The sequence below is a fragment of the Alexandromys fortis genome, unplaced genomic scaffold, assembly GCF_014885135.2.
Source record: "Alexandromys fortis isolate MF-2015 unplaced genomic scaffold, M_Fortis_MF-2015_v1.1 scaffold_1, whole genome shotgun sequence".
Taxonomy (NCBI): Eukaryota; Metazoa; Chordata; class Mammalia; order Rodentia; family Cricetidae; genus Alexandromys; species Alexandromys fortis.
The window spans coordinates 41,613,673-41,629,433 of NW_026067927.1; the positions used below are offsets into that span (position 1 = coordinate 41,613,673).

The following is a 15,761-nucleotide window of genomic DNA, read 5'->3' on the forward strand; positions in this document are numbered from 1 at the left end:
GATGTGGGAATGCAAGCTGGAACAACCCCTTTGGATGTCAGTGTGGCGATTTCTCAGCAATTCTAAATTAGATAGTGTGAGAAAAGCCACAGCTACAGAAGAAACTGCTCTAAATAGAAATAAACAACCAACAACACCTGAGAAAAATGGAAAAAGACTTTTTAATAACTGGGAATTACATATAATAAAACAAGAGATTAGAGTAGTGATGCATTTAATGAAAATCAAATTTAAAAAATGAAACTAAGAATTGACATTTTAAAAAGATAAATATAATTGAAAACACATAGATATCCTGGCTTTGAAAAAGAGCAGGTCATTCCCTGGTAGAGGACTGGCATTAATAAAATACTGTTTGACCTTGTCCAATATGTGCAATGTTAGCTGTTGAGATCTGTAACCTGACACACACAGTTACATCAATGACCTGTGTCTTAACTCTCTGAGCTGACTTAACTGTGCTGAACAGGGCTGAAAATATCTGCAAAGGAGAGTCCCCTATTTGGAAATTCAGTATTCATTGGCTCAAGCTAACTGCCCCCCAAATTGTGCACCCACCAATCTGGCCTGCCTTCATTCACATGACATGAACTAATACATGATGAGAAATTACAATATCACTATCTCTGCCACAATCAGATCCTATTTAATAATGGTAACTACAGCAGCTGATATTTTAACCTATTTATCCCTCCAGTGCACACAAGAAATTATTTCTCCTATTCCATACCTCTTACTGCAATGGATAGTTGACTACATGACTCAAAGGGTGAATTTTAAAACAGTGATGGTACAGCCTTTAATTTAAGAATTTAGTTGGTTTAATCAAGAGGATGGCAAGGTCATTGCCCTGGGAAGCAACACACTGGTGTCAAGGCCACCTGAGCCAACGTAAGAGAGCTTGTCTCAGAAACATTTTCTTAATGGCTGGAGGTACAGCTATTCTAGAATTAATATCTCTTCCCAGGAAGAAACCATTCCATATACATAAGTAATTAATAAACAACAATCTCTTTGATACAGTGTGCATCCATCTCTGGCTAATGCTAAAAAAAGAGGAGCCCCTAGAACAGATGCCATTACAGTAACAAGAAAAAGATTTGTGTGTGGAGCATTTCCTTATATCTTCTGCCTTGGTCTCAGGCTTGGAGGGAGGGCGGGCACACTAGGGGGCCACAGTGGGGCAAGTTGATTCCGGGGGCAGGAGCTGGGCACTCAGACATCCATTCTACAGGTTTGGGTATGGTGGGGGTGTGGAGAGCGCCAAGGGACTGTGTCCCAGTTGGTGGTGTGTAGTCACTACGCTTAGTCTCATCCATGCCTGTTCTCAGCCCTGTGGTGCGCACCGATATCGTTGCCGGTTTAGTGGTTCTACGACCCAGAGTTCAGGGAGATCCACCGTGTGGTGCCTGGCGTGTAGGACCATGCAGCCGCCCTGTGGTTTGGAGCAGAGGCCCCGCGATGTCCCTGCCACTGTGAACCCTTTGGCCTGAGCCAACCTGCTCAGCCCAGATAGGCTCAGTATCTGGTAAGCTCCACTCCACTGGAGGCCACCGGTCAAGCAGCAAGAGGGCGCAGGAAAAGCCTCCCCGCCCTCCGGCGTGACACCGGGCTCAGCATAGTGATTTGCGCCAAATTCAACAGCCTCTCTCTCTCTCTCTCTCTCTCTCTCTCTCTCTCTCTCTCTCTCTCTCTCTCTCTCTCTCTCTCTCTCTCTCTCTCTTCTTGACATGATTTATTTTAATAAAAAATTCAGCTGAGTATGTATCACAGACTACATGAAACTATACACAACGACATTCTTACGGCGTAGTAACCAACTTTGGTGTGTTTTTGAATTTTAAAATCGATTTTTTAAAAATAATCCTTTCAAGTGCAATTCAAACGTTTAAGCAAATCACAGAATGAAAGATTTCTAACAATTTAGTAACAAATCACCGGGCAATCTTTAGATTAGAAGCCAGGGCTGGGAATCACTGAGCCGGGTCCCTTCAGCTCACATGATCCTGTCATCCAAGCCCCACTAGCCAATCATAGCCTCCAGGTGACCTGCCAATCAGATGGGAGGGTTCTTCCCAGGAGCCAGGCTTCTGGCTGAACTCTTTTGATGAGGAAGTCGGAAGCTGTCGATTGTGCTGCACCTTGAGCTCCGTTGTGGAGAGAGCGGGGTCAGCTCCCCAGTTTCACCATGGTGAGCGAGGGGCTGCTCTCCACAGATGGGGAGGAGTTGCTGGCCCTGGTGAGCCAGGGTTTGCTGCCCCAGTACGGGAAGGTGTTTCTGGTCTCGGTGAGTGAGGGGCCGCTGTCCTCAGACTGGGTGGAGCGGCAGGCTGAGCCTGGGAAGCCGGTGTGGTGGGTCCTCTCCTGGCTGGGTGGGAGCTAGTGGCCAGACACAGTGTTCAGCATGTTTCTGCCTGGTCTTACGTGGTCCTGGGTGGTGCTTGCAACTCCCTGGGCCGTGGGGACTGCCTCTTAATAATTTCGCTCCCCGGGCTGCGTCAGCGCAGGGCTTTGGGAGCGGAACTGTGCTTAGAAATATTCTTGTTGACATCACTGTGGAATGCTGGTGCCTGTAGTGCTTATATTGTCACATGTGGAGAGACATCCCCAGATTTGCCAAACTCGAAGAACCCTGGTCTCTCTAGTATCTTCCAGAAGTTCTACACTTCTAACATTTAACATTTAGGTTTAGGATCAGTCTGGAGTTAATTTTGTGGAGCTTGTAAAGGGTATCTCCTGTGTAGAGTAGTGTTCACTGTTAAATGGTGATGTAGAAGAGTAGAATTGATGGTTATAGAATTGATGGTATAAGGATTTACCAATGTTTAGGAGACATAAAGTCATACAAAGCAGAATTTAGGTAAGGTAGGGCTGCATCCCAAACATCCCAAAGATAAATAGTATGCTAGCCATACCTATTAGAGATTAGTATGATAAGATGTAAATGTTTGTTCACCATTAGTTTCCAATTAACGGACTCTCCTATGCAGATTCCAATTCCAGTTTCCAATTAACGGACTCTCCTATGCAGATTCCAATTCCAGTTTCCAATTAACGGACTCTCCTATGCAGATATGTGCAATTCTGGTTGAAACAGTTAAGTCAACTCAGAAGTCTGAGACACAGGCTATTGTCTGTAACTCCATGTGTCAGCTTACAGCACTCAGTGGCTAACATTTTACATGCAACAAAGTCGTACAGCCTCTTACTAGTGGCATTCTCGCTACCAGGGAAGTGCCTACTCTGTTTCAAAGCCAATATAGCTAAGTGTTCTTCCAATTATTTTTATCATTTTAAAAAGTCAATTATTGGTATCATTTTAAAATTTCATTTTCTTTAAATGCATTACTTCTCTTATCTCTATTTGTTTCTATTTTTCAACATTTCCAGTTTAAAAATTTCATTCCATTTTTCCTATCATCTATCTATCTATCTATCTATCTATCTATCTATCTATCTATCTATCTATCATCAGTTTAGATCAGTGGTTCTCAACCTGGGGGGGCATGGCTCCTTTTTGGGGCTCAGATGACCCTGTCACACCTAAGACCACCAAAAAACACAGATATTTATGTTGCAATTCATAATAGCAAAATTATACTTATGAAGTAGGAGTAAAAGTAATTGTATAGTTGGGGGTCACCACATCACCAGGAACTGTATTAAAGAGTCACAGCATTAGGAAGGTTGAGGACCTCTGGTTTAGATCAGTGTCTCCCATAGTTCATGCTTGCCTCATGCTATATTATTGATAATTGCTTTGAATACCTAATCTTGCCTCTGCTGCTCAGTGCTGGGAAGACAGTCCTGAAACTCCTTCCAGGCTGGGTCTTGGTTGGTCTGTGGGAAGGAAAAATAGATGAATATCCCTCAGCTTCTCTCAATTTTATTGTGAATTTACAAATGAAGTGGGACCTGTGTAACAACTGAATTCACTGGCCAACTGTAAAGCAGGTGCAGTCACAACACAGAAAGGGACGGGCCAGAAGTAGGGTGAAAACTTTCCTGCTGTGACAGTAGTTGACATTATTAATGAGCAGTGAGGCAATAAATTGTAGATGCTCAATAAATATTCTGACTGGCCGTTTCTTGGGTCCACAGATAAGCCAATCAAGAATCTGGATAAAAAACTGGACTTACCATGAAACCAATTACTGTAGCTACACCAGTTCAACCTAAATAGAAAAAGTCAATAAAATGGTGTGGCCCTGCCATGACTGTGTTTTCCGGGCTTAAGATGTATACCCTGAGAGAAATGGCGCGTGTAGGACTTGGTGTGCTCTAATACAATCCCTACTCTCTGTAGCATGTGGACATGAATCCTGTTCCAACTTTTCCAAATAGTGTTCAGAATTATAATTACATTATTTCCACCATCTCTTTCCTGCCTCAACGCCCTCCCATCGACCCTTCATTGTGTTCTAATCCATGGCCTCTTTTTGTTTAGCAACAGTTACTGTTTGACTGTGACCTGTGTTTGGCTGCAGAACTTCCCAGTTATGAAGCAAAGGGTTGGCTATACTGGGCATTGAGTGTGTAATGGAATGTGTACACACATAGGACCCTATGCCTTGGGAGAGGAACCAGAAGTACCCTGGGAGAATGGAGGATTTTATTAAACTACAAATTTCCCAGATTAGGGCCCTGTCTGACTTTAGCATAGAAGAGTATAGCGGAGATGGCCTGCGAGGTCTGAGTTATTTGATCTCTGCTCAGTAGGGTAACTGCTAATATCCTGAATCCAGACTGGTGGCCCAAGCTAATTGGATACTCTGGGAAGACTTAGCAATCAGGGGCATCAGTGAGAGGTAGCTTACAGGTTTATTCCAGGATTCTCCTCTTGTTCTGCTGTAGGGAGCTGTAAGGAAGGCCACAAGCTATGCCATGGTGAATGGGGGGGGGGCACTGTCCCCAGACCAGGAATAAAAGGTTGGCTGAGCAGTCAGAGCTGCTTGGACTGTGATGGACCATGAGCCAGACTGAGGTTCTTTTGATCTGTGTGGTGACCTGGGCAGTGGTCCTTGGCCTGTGAGCTTTGTTGAGTGTGGATTCCTTGGGGATGGGTAGGCTCTGACACCCTAAAATTGGAGACTGTGATGCCTGGTAATACCATTGTCCAGTGTGCCATATAGGCCTTGCTCCTGTTTTGCAGGGGAAGACAGTTTGGAAAACTGAAGGCCTAATTTCTATAAGTCCTGAATGTTACATTCCACTTTCAGGTTTGTCTTACAAATGTTACAGATGGTTTAGAAACTGGTAGAAAGGAGGTGATGGGCACTATTCTTCAGCAGTACATGATTAGAATGTTTTCAACTTTCTGCTATTGCTAGCCACCATGGTGTGATTCAATAAAGTTCAGTTCTAGGGCACAAAAGGAGTTTCTGAGTTGTAATGGTATCTTAGGTTTGTATGGTGTTGGACAGCTGAATAGCACAGATGGCACATCTTTTTACCATACTCCATGTAACAGGAAGCAGACATTAGTTTATTCTTCTACATTGTTTTTTGATTGGGCATCATTGGGGCTGGGTTTGCCTGAACCACAATGGGGCATGAGAGACTTTAGAGCCTTAGTAGGCTCTAGGGGAAATCACCTCCATTTGCAGATAGCTCCAGAGCATGGAGCATCTCTGGAAGAAATATCAGTAGCTGGATGATCATTCAGAAAGTTAACAGTGTAAGGGTCACTTTGAGATAATTTTGTGGGACTTGTAAAATCTATGTTTATTTAATTTCTATGCATATAGAATCATAGTCAGCTGCGTAATGTTGGTCAAAATCAGTTTTCCTAGCTGAATTTCTTTTGTTCCTTTGATGAAAAGTTGACCTTATTTTTCTGCTTTTGTTCTTGCCTTTTTTCTCTCCATCAGCTTTATTCATTCACAAATGAATGAATGTACATTGCTTGTTGTTGTATCTTTTGTGATAAATATAGAAGTCACATTATGTCAACATATGTACTGTTTCTTGTAATCCCATTGAGCATTCTTAGTGTTTCCATTGTGCATGTAGCTTTGCAATCAGCTTTCCTGTTACAAATTGTTGGGCATTGTTTTTGGATTGTATTTGATTCATGTTATAAATTAACCATAAACAACATCTTAATATTGATAAATCGTGTTCCCAAGGATGATTCATTTAGGTTTTATTGTAGTTGTAAATCTGTGAAAGACTTTTAGATTATTGGATAAAATGTAGTATGGGGCTTGGTAGGTCACTCAACACAAATTCTTGGGGATGACCTGAGTTCAGATCCCAGCACCCAAATCAGGAGGCTCATAACCTGCTACTCTAGGTTAGAGGATCTGATAGCCTCTTTTCTGGAGTGTCACCTGTACATAAATGGAAGATGTTCTCTTGAACATACAAACACACATAAAAATTGTGGATAAATTTGCTTTTAAAAGTACTTGTGACTTATAGTGCAATTATAGCAAAACAAGTTGCTTTTGGTGTATAATATAAATCAGTACATTGTTTCTTTAAAAATCTGTCATCTTGTGTTTGGTTTGGAAAATTTTTCCTTTCCTCACTCTGATGCAGACTTACATCTAATCATCCATCATAGGAAAATGATCCTACCTCTTGTGAGCAAGAAGATAGATATGCATAGTTAGTATAACAAAAGTTACATTTTATTATGCTGTTGTTCTTTATACAAGGTTCCCACTGAATTCCCAACCATGATCCTAAGCCTATCTTACCAAGGCTGCTCACCTGTGCAAAGTATCTTAGCTGAAGTCTCTAACAGAAGTCTCTTATTAAAGGGTCAAGATCCTGGGGGAGATGGTCTAACCACAGAACTGATCAAAGTGATCTTTCCACATGTACAGAGCAGAGCATTGTTTCTGCGTATATACTGACCAGTAGTTCTGGGACTGTGTCTGGTTTTCTGGAGTGGGTGATATCACTGGGTTCTGGTAATGTCTTTGTTATAGTGGGGTTCATGACTGTTATTACATGTCTAAAAATCATCTAATGATATGATCATGCATTTTTTTCTTTCAGTTTGTTTATATGATGGATTACATTGACAGATTTGTGTATGATGTGGGATTTCCCTCTGTATGCTGTGAATATGTTTTACTACCATTGGTTAATTCTAGCTGCTTAGGCCTATAGCAGGACCCTAAGAGGAATGCATGGATCTCCCTGGAAAGAGGAAATAGATGACATGTCATGGGTAAATGGGGGGTGGGGATGAGTATTTGCAATGGGATGGGGAATGGGAAAATCAGGGGTCAGGATGGTTGAGTTGGGGGCATGATGGAGTGGGAGGGTAATGAAAGAGATAGCGTGAAAGAGTGGGACATTATAGGGCTATGGTGAAAGCTGGTGCCAGGGAAGTCTCCCAGGAACCCACAAGGATGACCCCAGCGAAGACTCCTGCAATAAGATTGGTGACTACCCTATTGTCTTTTGTGGGAACCCTAGCAGTGGGACCAGATCCTATCCCTGAGGTATGAGCTGGCTCTTTGGAACCTATTCCTTATGGTGGGATGCCTTGTTCAGCCTTGATGCAGCAGTGAGGAGCTTGGTCCTGCCTCAACTTGGTCTGCCATGCTTTGTTGATTCCCGAGGGAGACCTTACCCCATCTTAATGGAGATGGAGGTGGAGTGGATGGTTAGGGAGTAGACGGGAGATGGTGGTGGGAACAGGAGGAGAGGAGGGAGGGGAATCTGTTGGTATGTAAAATAAAATAAAGAAAAAATGTCTGTGGGTTATAGATAAAAACAGCAGTAGGTAGTTTCAGATGGCAGTCAAGTGCTGAACAGATTGGAATTTTTAGGAAGCTTGTCACCAGTAAAGAGAAGGCCCTTGCTCTTCATTAGAAGCTTTGCAAAGTACCCAAAGGGCAATAATCCATCTTTCTGTGCCATTGGTTAACGGAAGGTTTAGGCAAAGTGACTTCTAGTTCCAGGAAGCAACTTCATACAATGCCTGCTCCAACTCTGGACCAATCATGGTAGGGTTCATCACAACTTAGCAGCGAAATTTGGGCGAGTCATCAATGTTGTACTGGTTCTGGAAACAAGAACCAGTTGCTAGCCTGAGGTTGTTTTTTTTTTTTTTTTTAAGTTTTGTTGTTTTCATTTTTTATTTCTGATAAAAATTGCCTGTATACATGGGTATGCCCCACATGTGTGCCTGGTCTTTGCAGTAGTCAAAAAGAGGCCCTGAGCTTGGAATGATGGATAGTTGAAAGTACTGGCAATTAAACACACTTAAATGCACACTTAAATGCAAGACCAGGAAGGGCTCTTAACTTTTTAGCTATCTCTTCTGCTCTGTGTTGATTATTTGTGATCAGCATTTATGTTGCAAACATTTTCATCTGTCTATTTGTAACTGTTTAAATGCACAGTTCCTTTTATTAAGATTTATTAAAGTTACAGTTTAAACTAGAGCACTTTAGGTTTCTGGAAAATGAATACAGATCTGGAGTGAATGCATAACTTTGTAGAAACTTCAATAAAACAAACTCTGAGTTCTTTCAATCTTTTTTGTTTGATTGATTTAACAGATACTTAATAGTTACTTCTTGCTGTCCTGAATTTGTTTGCATAGACTAGGCTATCATTCACTTCAGAGGCAGGTATATCTGTCTCTGCCTTCTGATTTCTGGGATTAAAGTCATGAGTCAAAACACCCAGCCTGCTCATATTTTTTATAGTTAGTAATTGTTCATACAATTTCTCTGATATGTACTCCATACTGTTGATCTGCTTGCTTGTCTCTCTATGTTAGTATGTATTTTTCTTGCAAGGTGATGTCCCATTCAGAGCATTCAGAAATCACAGAGGTAAACCTATTCAGTTTCATTCTAAAGTGAATTGATGATTATATTACATGTCTGTGTCCTAGAAAAAGTGTGGGAAACACCAGAATTATATGACTATTTGTATAGTCATATAATGTATATATATATATAATAGTGTCAAAGAAGTATACATTTATAATGCTGTCAGTATGTTTTTTGTTGTATGCATGTACGGCATATTTTAGGATACAGTGACCTATAATGATGTCCATGTCGACTTCACTCGGGAAGAGTGGGCTTTGCTTGACCATTCCCAGAAGAATCTCTACAAAGATGTGATGCTGGAGACTTATATGAACCTCACTGCTATAGGTAATACTGTGAATTTTCCTTCATGTATTGAAATAAAGAGACAACTGTTTCTTTGCTATTGCTACTCTTCTGTATTTTTTTTTTTATTGAGAATGAGGAAGAATGAGGTTAATAAATCAGGCATGGTTCTAAGGATCACTGAAGATAGTAACTTAAATTTTACACAATTTCCAATAATATATCATACATTTTCTGGCACTGTATTTTAGGCTACAACTGGCAAGATCATAATATTGAAGAACATTGTCACAGTTCTCAAAGACATAAAAGGTAATTTTAATGTGTAAGTAGATGCAAATGTGCCTCTGAAGATATTTTAAAAGTATCTGTAAGTTTTCAAGAAAAGCCAGTGGTGTAAATGTTTACAACTTAAAATGCATTGATGATTATTAAATTATCCAAAACCATATACTTCAATGGCAGGTGATTGAATTATGTCTGTAAGTCATACTTTTAAGAAGGAAGACAAGGAATCAATGCCTTAACAGATATCACCATTTGAATCATTCTTTGCTCCATCAGATCCATGCTGTAAAATAGTCAATCCATTTAGTTTCATGCCACTCATATCACAAAAGATATACTCATTGAATAGTTGATAAGTATATGTTGAAAGCCTTCTAATAAGCAAGTAGGCCATAGTAAAACTAGTGTTATTCATATAGTTGTTCTGACTTTGCTAAGTTTAATTAGATGGATAGGTAGTTAGAGTCAAAAGCTAGGGGGAGTTTTGGAGAAACCTTAATCCCTATGCCATATGTCTATGTGAAACAGAAAGTCAAATGTGTGAATGCAATGTGGAAACTTTTTATTTGTTATTCTTTCTTTAATAGGTATGTTATATGTCACTCTGGAATTGAGCCATATTAATATAGGGATCTGAAATGGAGCAATGTACCTCTCTCCATCTGAGAACAATTAGAAGATATGTAGTTGTCCCCATGTTGAATAAATTTGTTGAATGTGAATTGGGTTTATAAGCAGTTGGTTTTCCATCTACATTGGTAATACATCAACAAACTGATAAAACAGGAAAGCCCAATAAGTACTAGAAATGTGTAAATACTTCTGTTTGTCCTAGTTCACTTTGCAAATGTAGTATGACTCACAATATAGGAAAATTTATAAATGGAATAAGTGGGGTAAAGGTCTGAATTCTTCCAGTTCTTATCAAATATGTGAAAAATCTCATAGAGAAAAAGATGCCATAAATGTGAGCCAGGTAATAAAGACTCTTAACATAACGGGCATCTTTAATGTGTAAAATAAGTCTCAATGAAAGAGAACAGCATTAGTGTAAACCAATCATAAAAACTTAAGTTCTAATTACTGTTTACAATTAGACCAAATAGTAAAATTGATTCATACAAATATAAAGATTCAGCATTGTTATGAAGGTGGTAAAACTTTTACATGTGCCAATTTTCTTTGCAGGCTCAAAAGAAGTCATTCTGGAGAGAAACCTGAATATACTCAATGTGTTAAAACCTTTGCATATCACAGTAATCTTCAAAGGCATCAAAGAATTTATACTGGAGAGAACCACTATGAAGGTATTCAGTATGGTGAAGCCTTTGGATGTCAGAGTAGTCTCCTAATACATAAAGGAACACATACAGGAGAGCAACCCTATGCATGTAATCCATGTGGTAAAGCCTTTGCATGTACTCTCCAAATACATCAAAGAATACATATTGGAGAGAAACCGTATGAATGTAATAAATGTCAGAAAGCCTTTGTATATCACAGTCATCTTCAAATGCATGAAAGAACACATGCTAGAGAGAAACCCTATCAATGCAATCAGTGTGGTAAAGCCTTTGTATATCACAGTGGTCTTAAAATACATAAAAGCACACATACTGGCGAGAAACCCTACAAATGCAACCAATGTGCTAAAGCCTTTGTATATCCTAGTCATCTTCAAAGGCATGAAAAAACACATACTAGAGAGAAACTATATGTATGTAATCAGTGTGGTAAAGCCTTTGCATATCACATTTGTCTTACAATACATAAAAGAACACATACTGGAGAGAAACCCTACAAATGTAATCAATGTGGTAAAACCTTTGCAAATCAGAGTCATCTTCAAATACATGAAAGAACACATACTGGAGAGAAACCCTATGAATGTAATCAATGTGATAAAGCCTTTGCCCAGCACAGTGCTCTTCAAATGCATGTAAGAACGCATACTGGAGAGAAACCGTATGAATGTAATCAATGTGGTAAATCCTTTGCTCATCACAGTACTCTTCAAATACATAAAAGAACTCATACTGGAGAGAAGCCATATGAATGTAATCAATGTGGTAGAGCCTTTGCTCATCATAGTGGTCTTAAAAGGCATAAAAGAACACATACTGGAGAGAAACCTTATGAATGTAATCAATGTGGTAGAGCCTTTGCTCATCACAGTACTCTTCAAATGCATAAAAGAACACACACTGGAGAAAAACCCTATGAATGTAATCAATGTGGTAAAGCCTATATATCTCAACACGGCCTCCAAATGCATGAAAGAACACATACTGGAGAAAAACCATATGAATGTAATCAATGTCGTAAAGCTTTTGCACAACACAGTACTCTTCAAATGCATAAAAGAATACATACTGGAGAGAAACCCTATCAGTGTACTCAGTGTGGTAAAGTCTTTGCATATCATAGTCATCTTCAAATGCATGAAAGAACACATACTGGAGAGAAACCCTATGAATGCAATCAGTGTCATAAAGCCTTTGCACAACACAATACTCTTCAAATGCATAAAAGAACACATACTGGAGAGAAACCCTATGAATGCAATCAATGTGGGAAAGCCTTTGCATATCACAGCAATCTTAAAATACATAAAAAAATACATACTGGAGAGAAATCCTACAAATCAATGTGATAAAACCTTTGAATGTATGAGTAATCTTTGAAATCATAAGAAAAAGTCTTGAAATCATGAACAAAAGTCATACCATAGGGAATCTGAATATAAATGATTTGGTAAGATCTTTAGCAACCACACTTAATTTCTATTACACAAGAGTATTTATTATGGAGAAATCAATGTGACATGTGCCAACAATCTCTTCAAGCATTATAATGTGTACATCCGTAAACTCACATGAACAAAAGGTCTATGAATTTAAATACTTCTCTTCCATTAAATGAAATAAGGATCCAGGTATAAAACTTCATGGACGTGTATTAGTGCCTTTTCTGTTGCTGTGATAAAGCAACATGTTTAAATTTCAAGATTTGTTTTAGTTTTAATTATGCCATGTCACTGTTTCTTTGTGTGGGTATGTTCATGTTCATTCTGGTTCCCAAGGTTTGACCCTTGGAACTGTTCAAACATTATAATGTCCCTCTTTATTTTGTTTTCACCTACAAACTCACATGGACAATAGGCCTATAAATTTTAATGATAAGGTAACCTTTTTTAGATTTCATACTTCTCTTCAATTATATGAGATAATGAATCTAGGTCCATGTATAATGACTATATGGACATGTATTAGTGCCTTTTATGTTGCTGTGATAAAGCAACATGTTTAAGTGAACTTATGTCAGGGTTTAATTTGGCCCTTGGTTCTAGAGAAATACAGGACCACTATGAAAGTGACCTGGAAACAACTGTCAAACATGGCAGTTAAAATAAGAAGCAAAAAATTCACATCAACCTGCAGCATGAAGCAGAAAGGATAAACTGGAAATGGCGTGCATATGTAAAGGCCAACCCCAGTGACATATTTCTTCCAGCAGGGCAGCTTTTCCTAAATCTTCCCATATGATACCACAGATTGAGAATGATTGATTTCACTGACTTCAAGCCAACATGTTTTCTTTCTGTTACATGATCCAATGCATAATGGAGAACAACTCTGTAAACCTTTAGATGCCTCAACACCTGTATTACAGGAATTACAATAGAAAAACATAAGTGAAAATTAGTTTCAGGATTTGTTTTAATTTAATTATGCCATGTCACTGTGTCTTTATGTGGGTATGTGCTTGTGTGTTCTGGTTCCCAAGTAGGTTAGACCTTTGTAGCTTCTTGTAGCAGTAATTATTGAAAGTTGTCAAAACCTGACCTTGGTCCTGGGAATGAACTTGTATTAAGGGCTTGATGATGTCTCTAGCTCTGTAACTATTTTAAAGCTTTCTTTCTATCATCTTGATATCAGTAAATAGGGAGCAATTCATACAAGAGAGAAACCTTATTCATGTAAACAAATTTGTAAAGACTTTTGACATCACAGTTGTCTTAATTTCAAGGAAAAAAACTTTTTTCATCTCTTTTTCATTGTAGCCTTGAAGTAAATAATTCATCAAGTTCAGTAAAGACTTATGTGAGGATCACATTGTGGCTTCTATTTTGCTATTTGGGAGGTAGATATAAAAGTGTACTATATGTGTAGCAAATCCATTTAATGAATTTTGTAGCACAAGTTCTAATAGGCATTAGTAGTAAAGGCCCAGGAAAAGATAGAAGGAAAAAATACTAGATTGAAACCCTATGAACATAATGAATATGGCAAAGCCTTTTTACATCACAGTCATCTTCAGATACAGAAAAGAAAACATACTGGAGAGAAGGCCTATGAATGTAATCAGTGTGGTAAAGTCTGCATGTCACAGTCATCTACAAGTACATAAAAGAAGCCATACTGGAGAGAAGCCCTATGAATGTAATCAGTGTGGAAAAGCCTTTGCATGGCAGAGTAATCTCCGAATACATGAAAGAAGCCATACTGGAGAGAAGCCCTATGAATGTAATCAGTGTTGAAAAGCCTTTGCATGCCATTGTCATCTCCAAGTACATAAAAGAACGCATACTGGAAAGAAATCTAATGAATGTAATTAGTGTGATAAAGCCTTTGCTTTGCTTATAGCATAGTTATTTTGAAGGTGCCTCAATGCCTGTGTTATAGTAATGAATGCTTATAAGAGAGAAACTTTTATGTGTAAAAAACTGTTTGTTTCAAGAGTTGTTTTAATTGTAATTATGTGATGTCATATGTTTGTGTGGGTACGTAAATTTTTCATGTTGGCTTCTGAGAATATTCAACCCTAGGATCTTCTTGTAGCAAGAATTACAGGGGGCTGGAGAGATGGCTCAGCGGTTAAGAGCATTGCCTGCTCTTCCAAAGGTCCTGAGTTCAATTCCCAGCAACCACATGGTGGCTCACAACCATCTGTAATGAGGTCTGGTGCCCTCTTCTGGCCTGCAGGCATACACACAGGAAGAATATTGTATACATAATAAATAAATAAATAAATAAATAAATAAATAAATAAATATTTAAAAAAAAGAATTACAGGAAGTTGTCAAAAATTAGGCCTTGGTCCTAGGAATTGTCCAGACATGTTTCTAGTGCTGTAAATATTTTAAAGTCTATTTGTATCATGTTGAAGTCAAGAAATACAGATAAACTCATATGAGAGAAAAACTCTATTCCTGAAAATGATTTTGTAAAGACATTATACATCACATTTGTCTTCAGCTTCAAGAAAAAAAAAACATGTTTCATTTATTTTTTTTTGTAATAGCCTTGAAGGAAGTAAATTACTTACCATGTTCACTGAAGACTGATGTTAGAGATCACTTCATTGTGGTTTCTACTTTGAAACATTTGAAATGAAACATACTAAAATGTGCTTCATGTGTGACAAATTCATTTCTTGCCTCTAAGACTTTCTAGAAATTAGAAAAATCATAAATCTTTCTTTATCAAGAGTTGCTGTTTGAGTTTGTCTTCAGAATATCTGAACTATGAGGGAAAGGGTGAAGGAACACACACACAAGGGACACCATATTTTTGAAGAGGAACAAGAAGTGCTCTGAGAGACTGGAAGAGTTTCTACTAAAATACCAATTTTCCAGACTAGAGCCCTGTGTTTCCCTAGGGTGGAATGGCAGAGCTGGGAAGGGCTGTGCTGGCTTAGTAATTTGATTTATGCTCATCCAGTAAGGGAATTGCTACTGTCTTTAGGCTCAGCTGGGCAATTCTAGCTTTTGAGCTATTGGGTACTGAAGACCAATGCAGGTTGCAAAAATTAATCTTTCTGTGTTGTCAAGGCCAGTTGAGCATCTAGTCTTTAGAGGTCACTTGTGCTTGGAAGGAATCTCAGATTCAAGTCTCTCTATTATCAATTGTCCATCAATGTGAGGATAAGACAAAAGCTTTGCTTTATGTGTTGTGGTTTTCTTTGAAACCTTGATGAAATATTTCCCACATTGATCCTCCTTTTGTAGACTTGATAAAGATTCCAATTCATTGATTGGATTATCCATGGCTTCCATGAACAGGACAATAAATGATCAATAATTAGCCTTTGCACCCAGGGACCTCACTGACCTTGTATAGAAATGAGAGAAATATTTCCCCTTTTGGTCCCTCTAATGACATTAGAATATCCTCTAAGAATGATTATTAAACACCTAGAAGATCAGTTTTATACTAGTTTTGTACTTTTAACTACTTTATAAGACTTCAATAGTCAGACACAACTCAATGTACTTTGTTTGACATACCTTTTAGCCGATTTTTGAAATAGTTGGATTATGACCTTGCAAACTTTAATAAATATGTAATCCCTAGGTCTCATCCTTATGTACCTTAAACA

At 38.6% G+C, this 15,761-nt stretch overlaps 2 protein-coding genes across 3 annotated transcripts; both read left to right on the plus strand.

Moving 5' to 3' along the window:
• The first annotated feature begins 2,088 nt into the window (after positions 1-2,088).
• Positions 2,089-14,792, plus strand: LOC126502917 (zinc finger protein 431-like). Of its 2 annotated transcripts, XM_050144289.1 has the most exons (5): positions 2,089-2,287; positions 9,008-9,134; positions 9,344-9,404; positions 10,569-10,687; positions 13,444-14,792. In XM_050144289.1, the coding sequence occupies exons 1-5, from the start codon at positions 2,189-2,191 to the stop codon at positions 13,452-13,454; spliced, it is 417 nt and encodes a 138-aa protein (XP_050000246.1). In that variant the 5' UTR covers positions 2,089-2,188; the 3' UTR covers positions 13,455-14,792. The 2 variants fall into 2 exon arrangements, with proteins under 2 accessions (XP_050000246.1, XP_050000247.1); XM_050144290.1 differs by lacking the exons at positions 10,569-10,687; positions 13,444-14,792 and having other exon boundaries at positions 9,344-9,408.
• On the plus strand, positions 11,222-14,452 carry LOC126502916 (zinc finger protein 844-like). The gene has a single exon (XM_050144288.1). The coding sequence runs from the start codon at positions 11,348-11,350 to the stop codon at positions 12,062-12,064; it is 717 nt and encodes a 238-aa protein (XP_050000245.1). The 5' UTR covers positions 11,222-11,347; the 3' UTR covers positions 12,065-14,452.
• Positions 14,793-15,761: the final 969 nt, after the last annotated feature.

What these genes read in the sequence shown, in the direction of transcription:
- LOC126502917 (XM_050144289.1), top strand. Translation starts at nt 2,189, where the DNA reads ATGGTGAGCGAGGGGCTGCTCTCCACAGATGGGGAGGAGTTGCTGGCC. An exon ending in GGAAGGTGTTTCTGGTCTCG is followed by an intron (nt 2,288 to 9,007) that starts GTGAGTGAGGGG and finishes GGCATATTTTAG; the next exon opens with GATACAGTGACCTATAATGA. An exon ending in AGTTCTCAAAGACATAAAAG is followed by an intron (nt 9,405 to 10,568) that starts GTAATTTTAATG and finishes TTTTCTTTGCAG; the next exon opens with GCTCAAAAGAAGTCATTCTG.
- LOC126502916 (XM_050144288.1), top strand. Translation starts at nt 11,348, where the DNA reads ATGAATGTAATCAATGTGGTAAATCCTTTGCTCATCACAGTACTCTTC.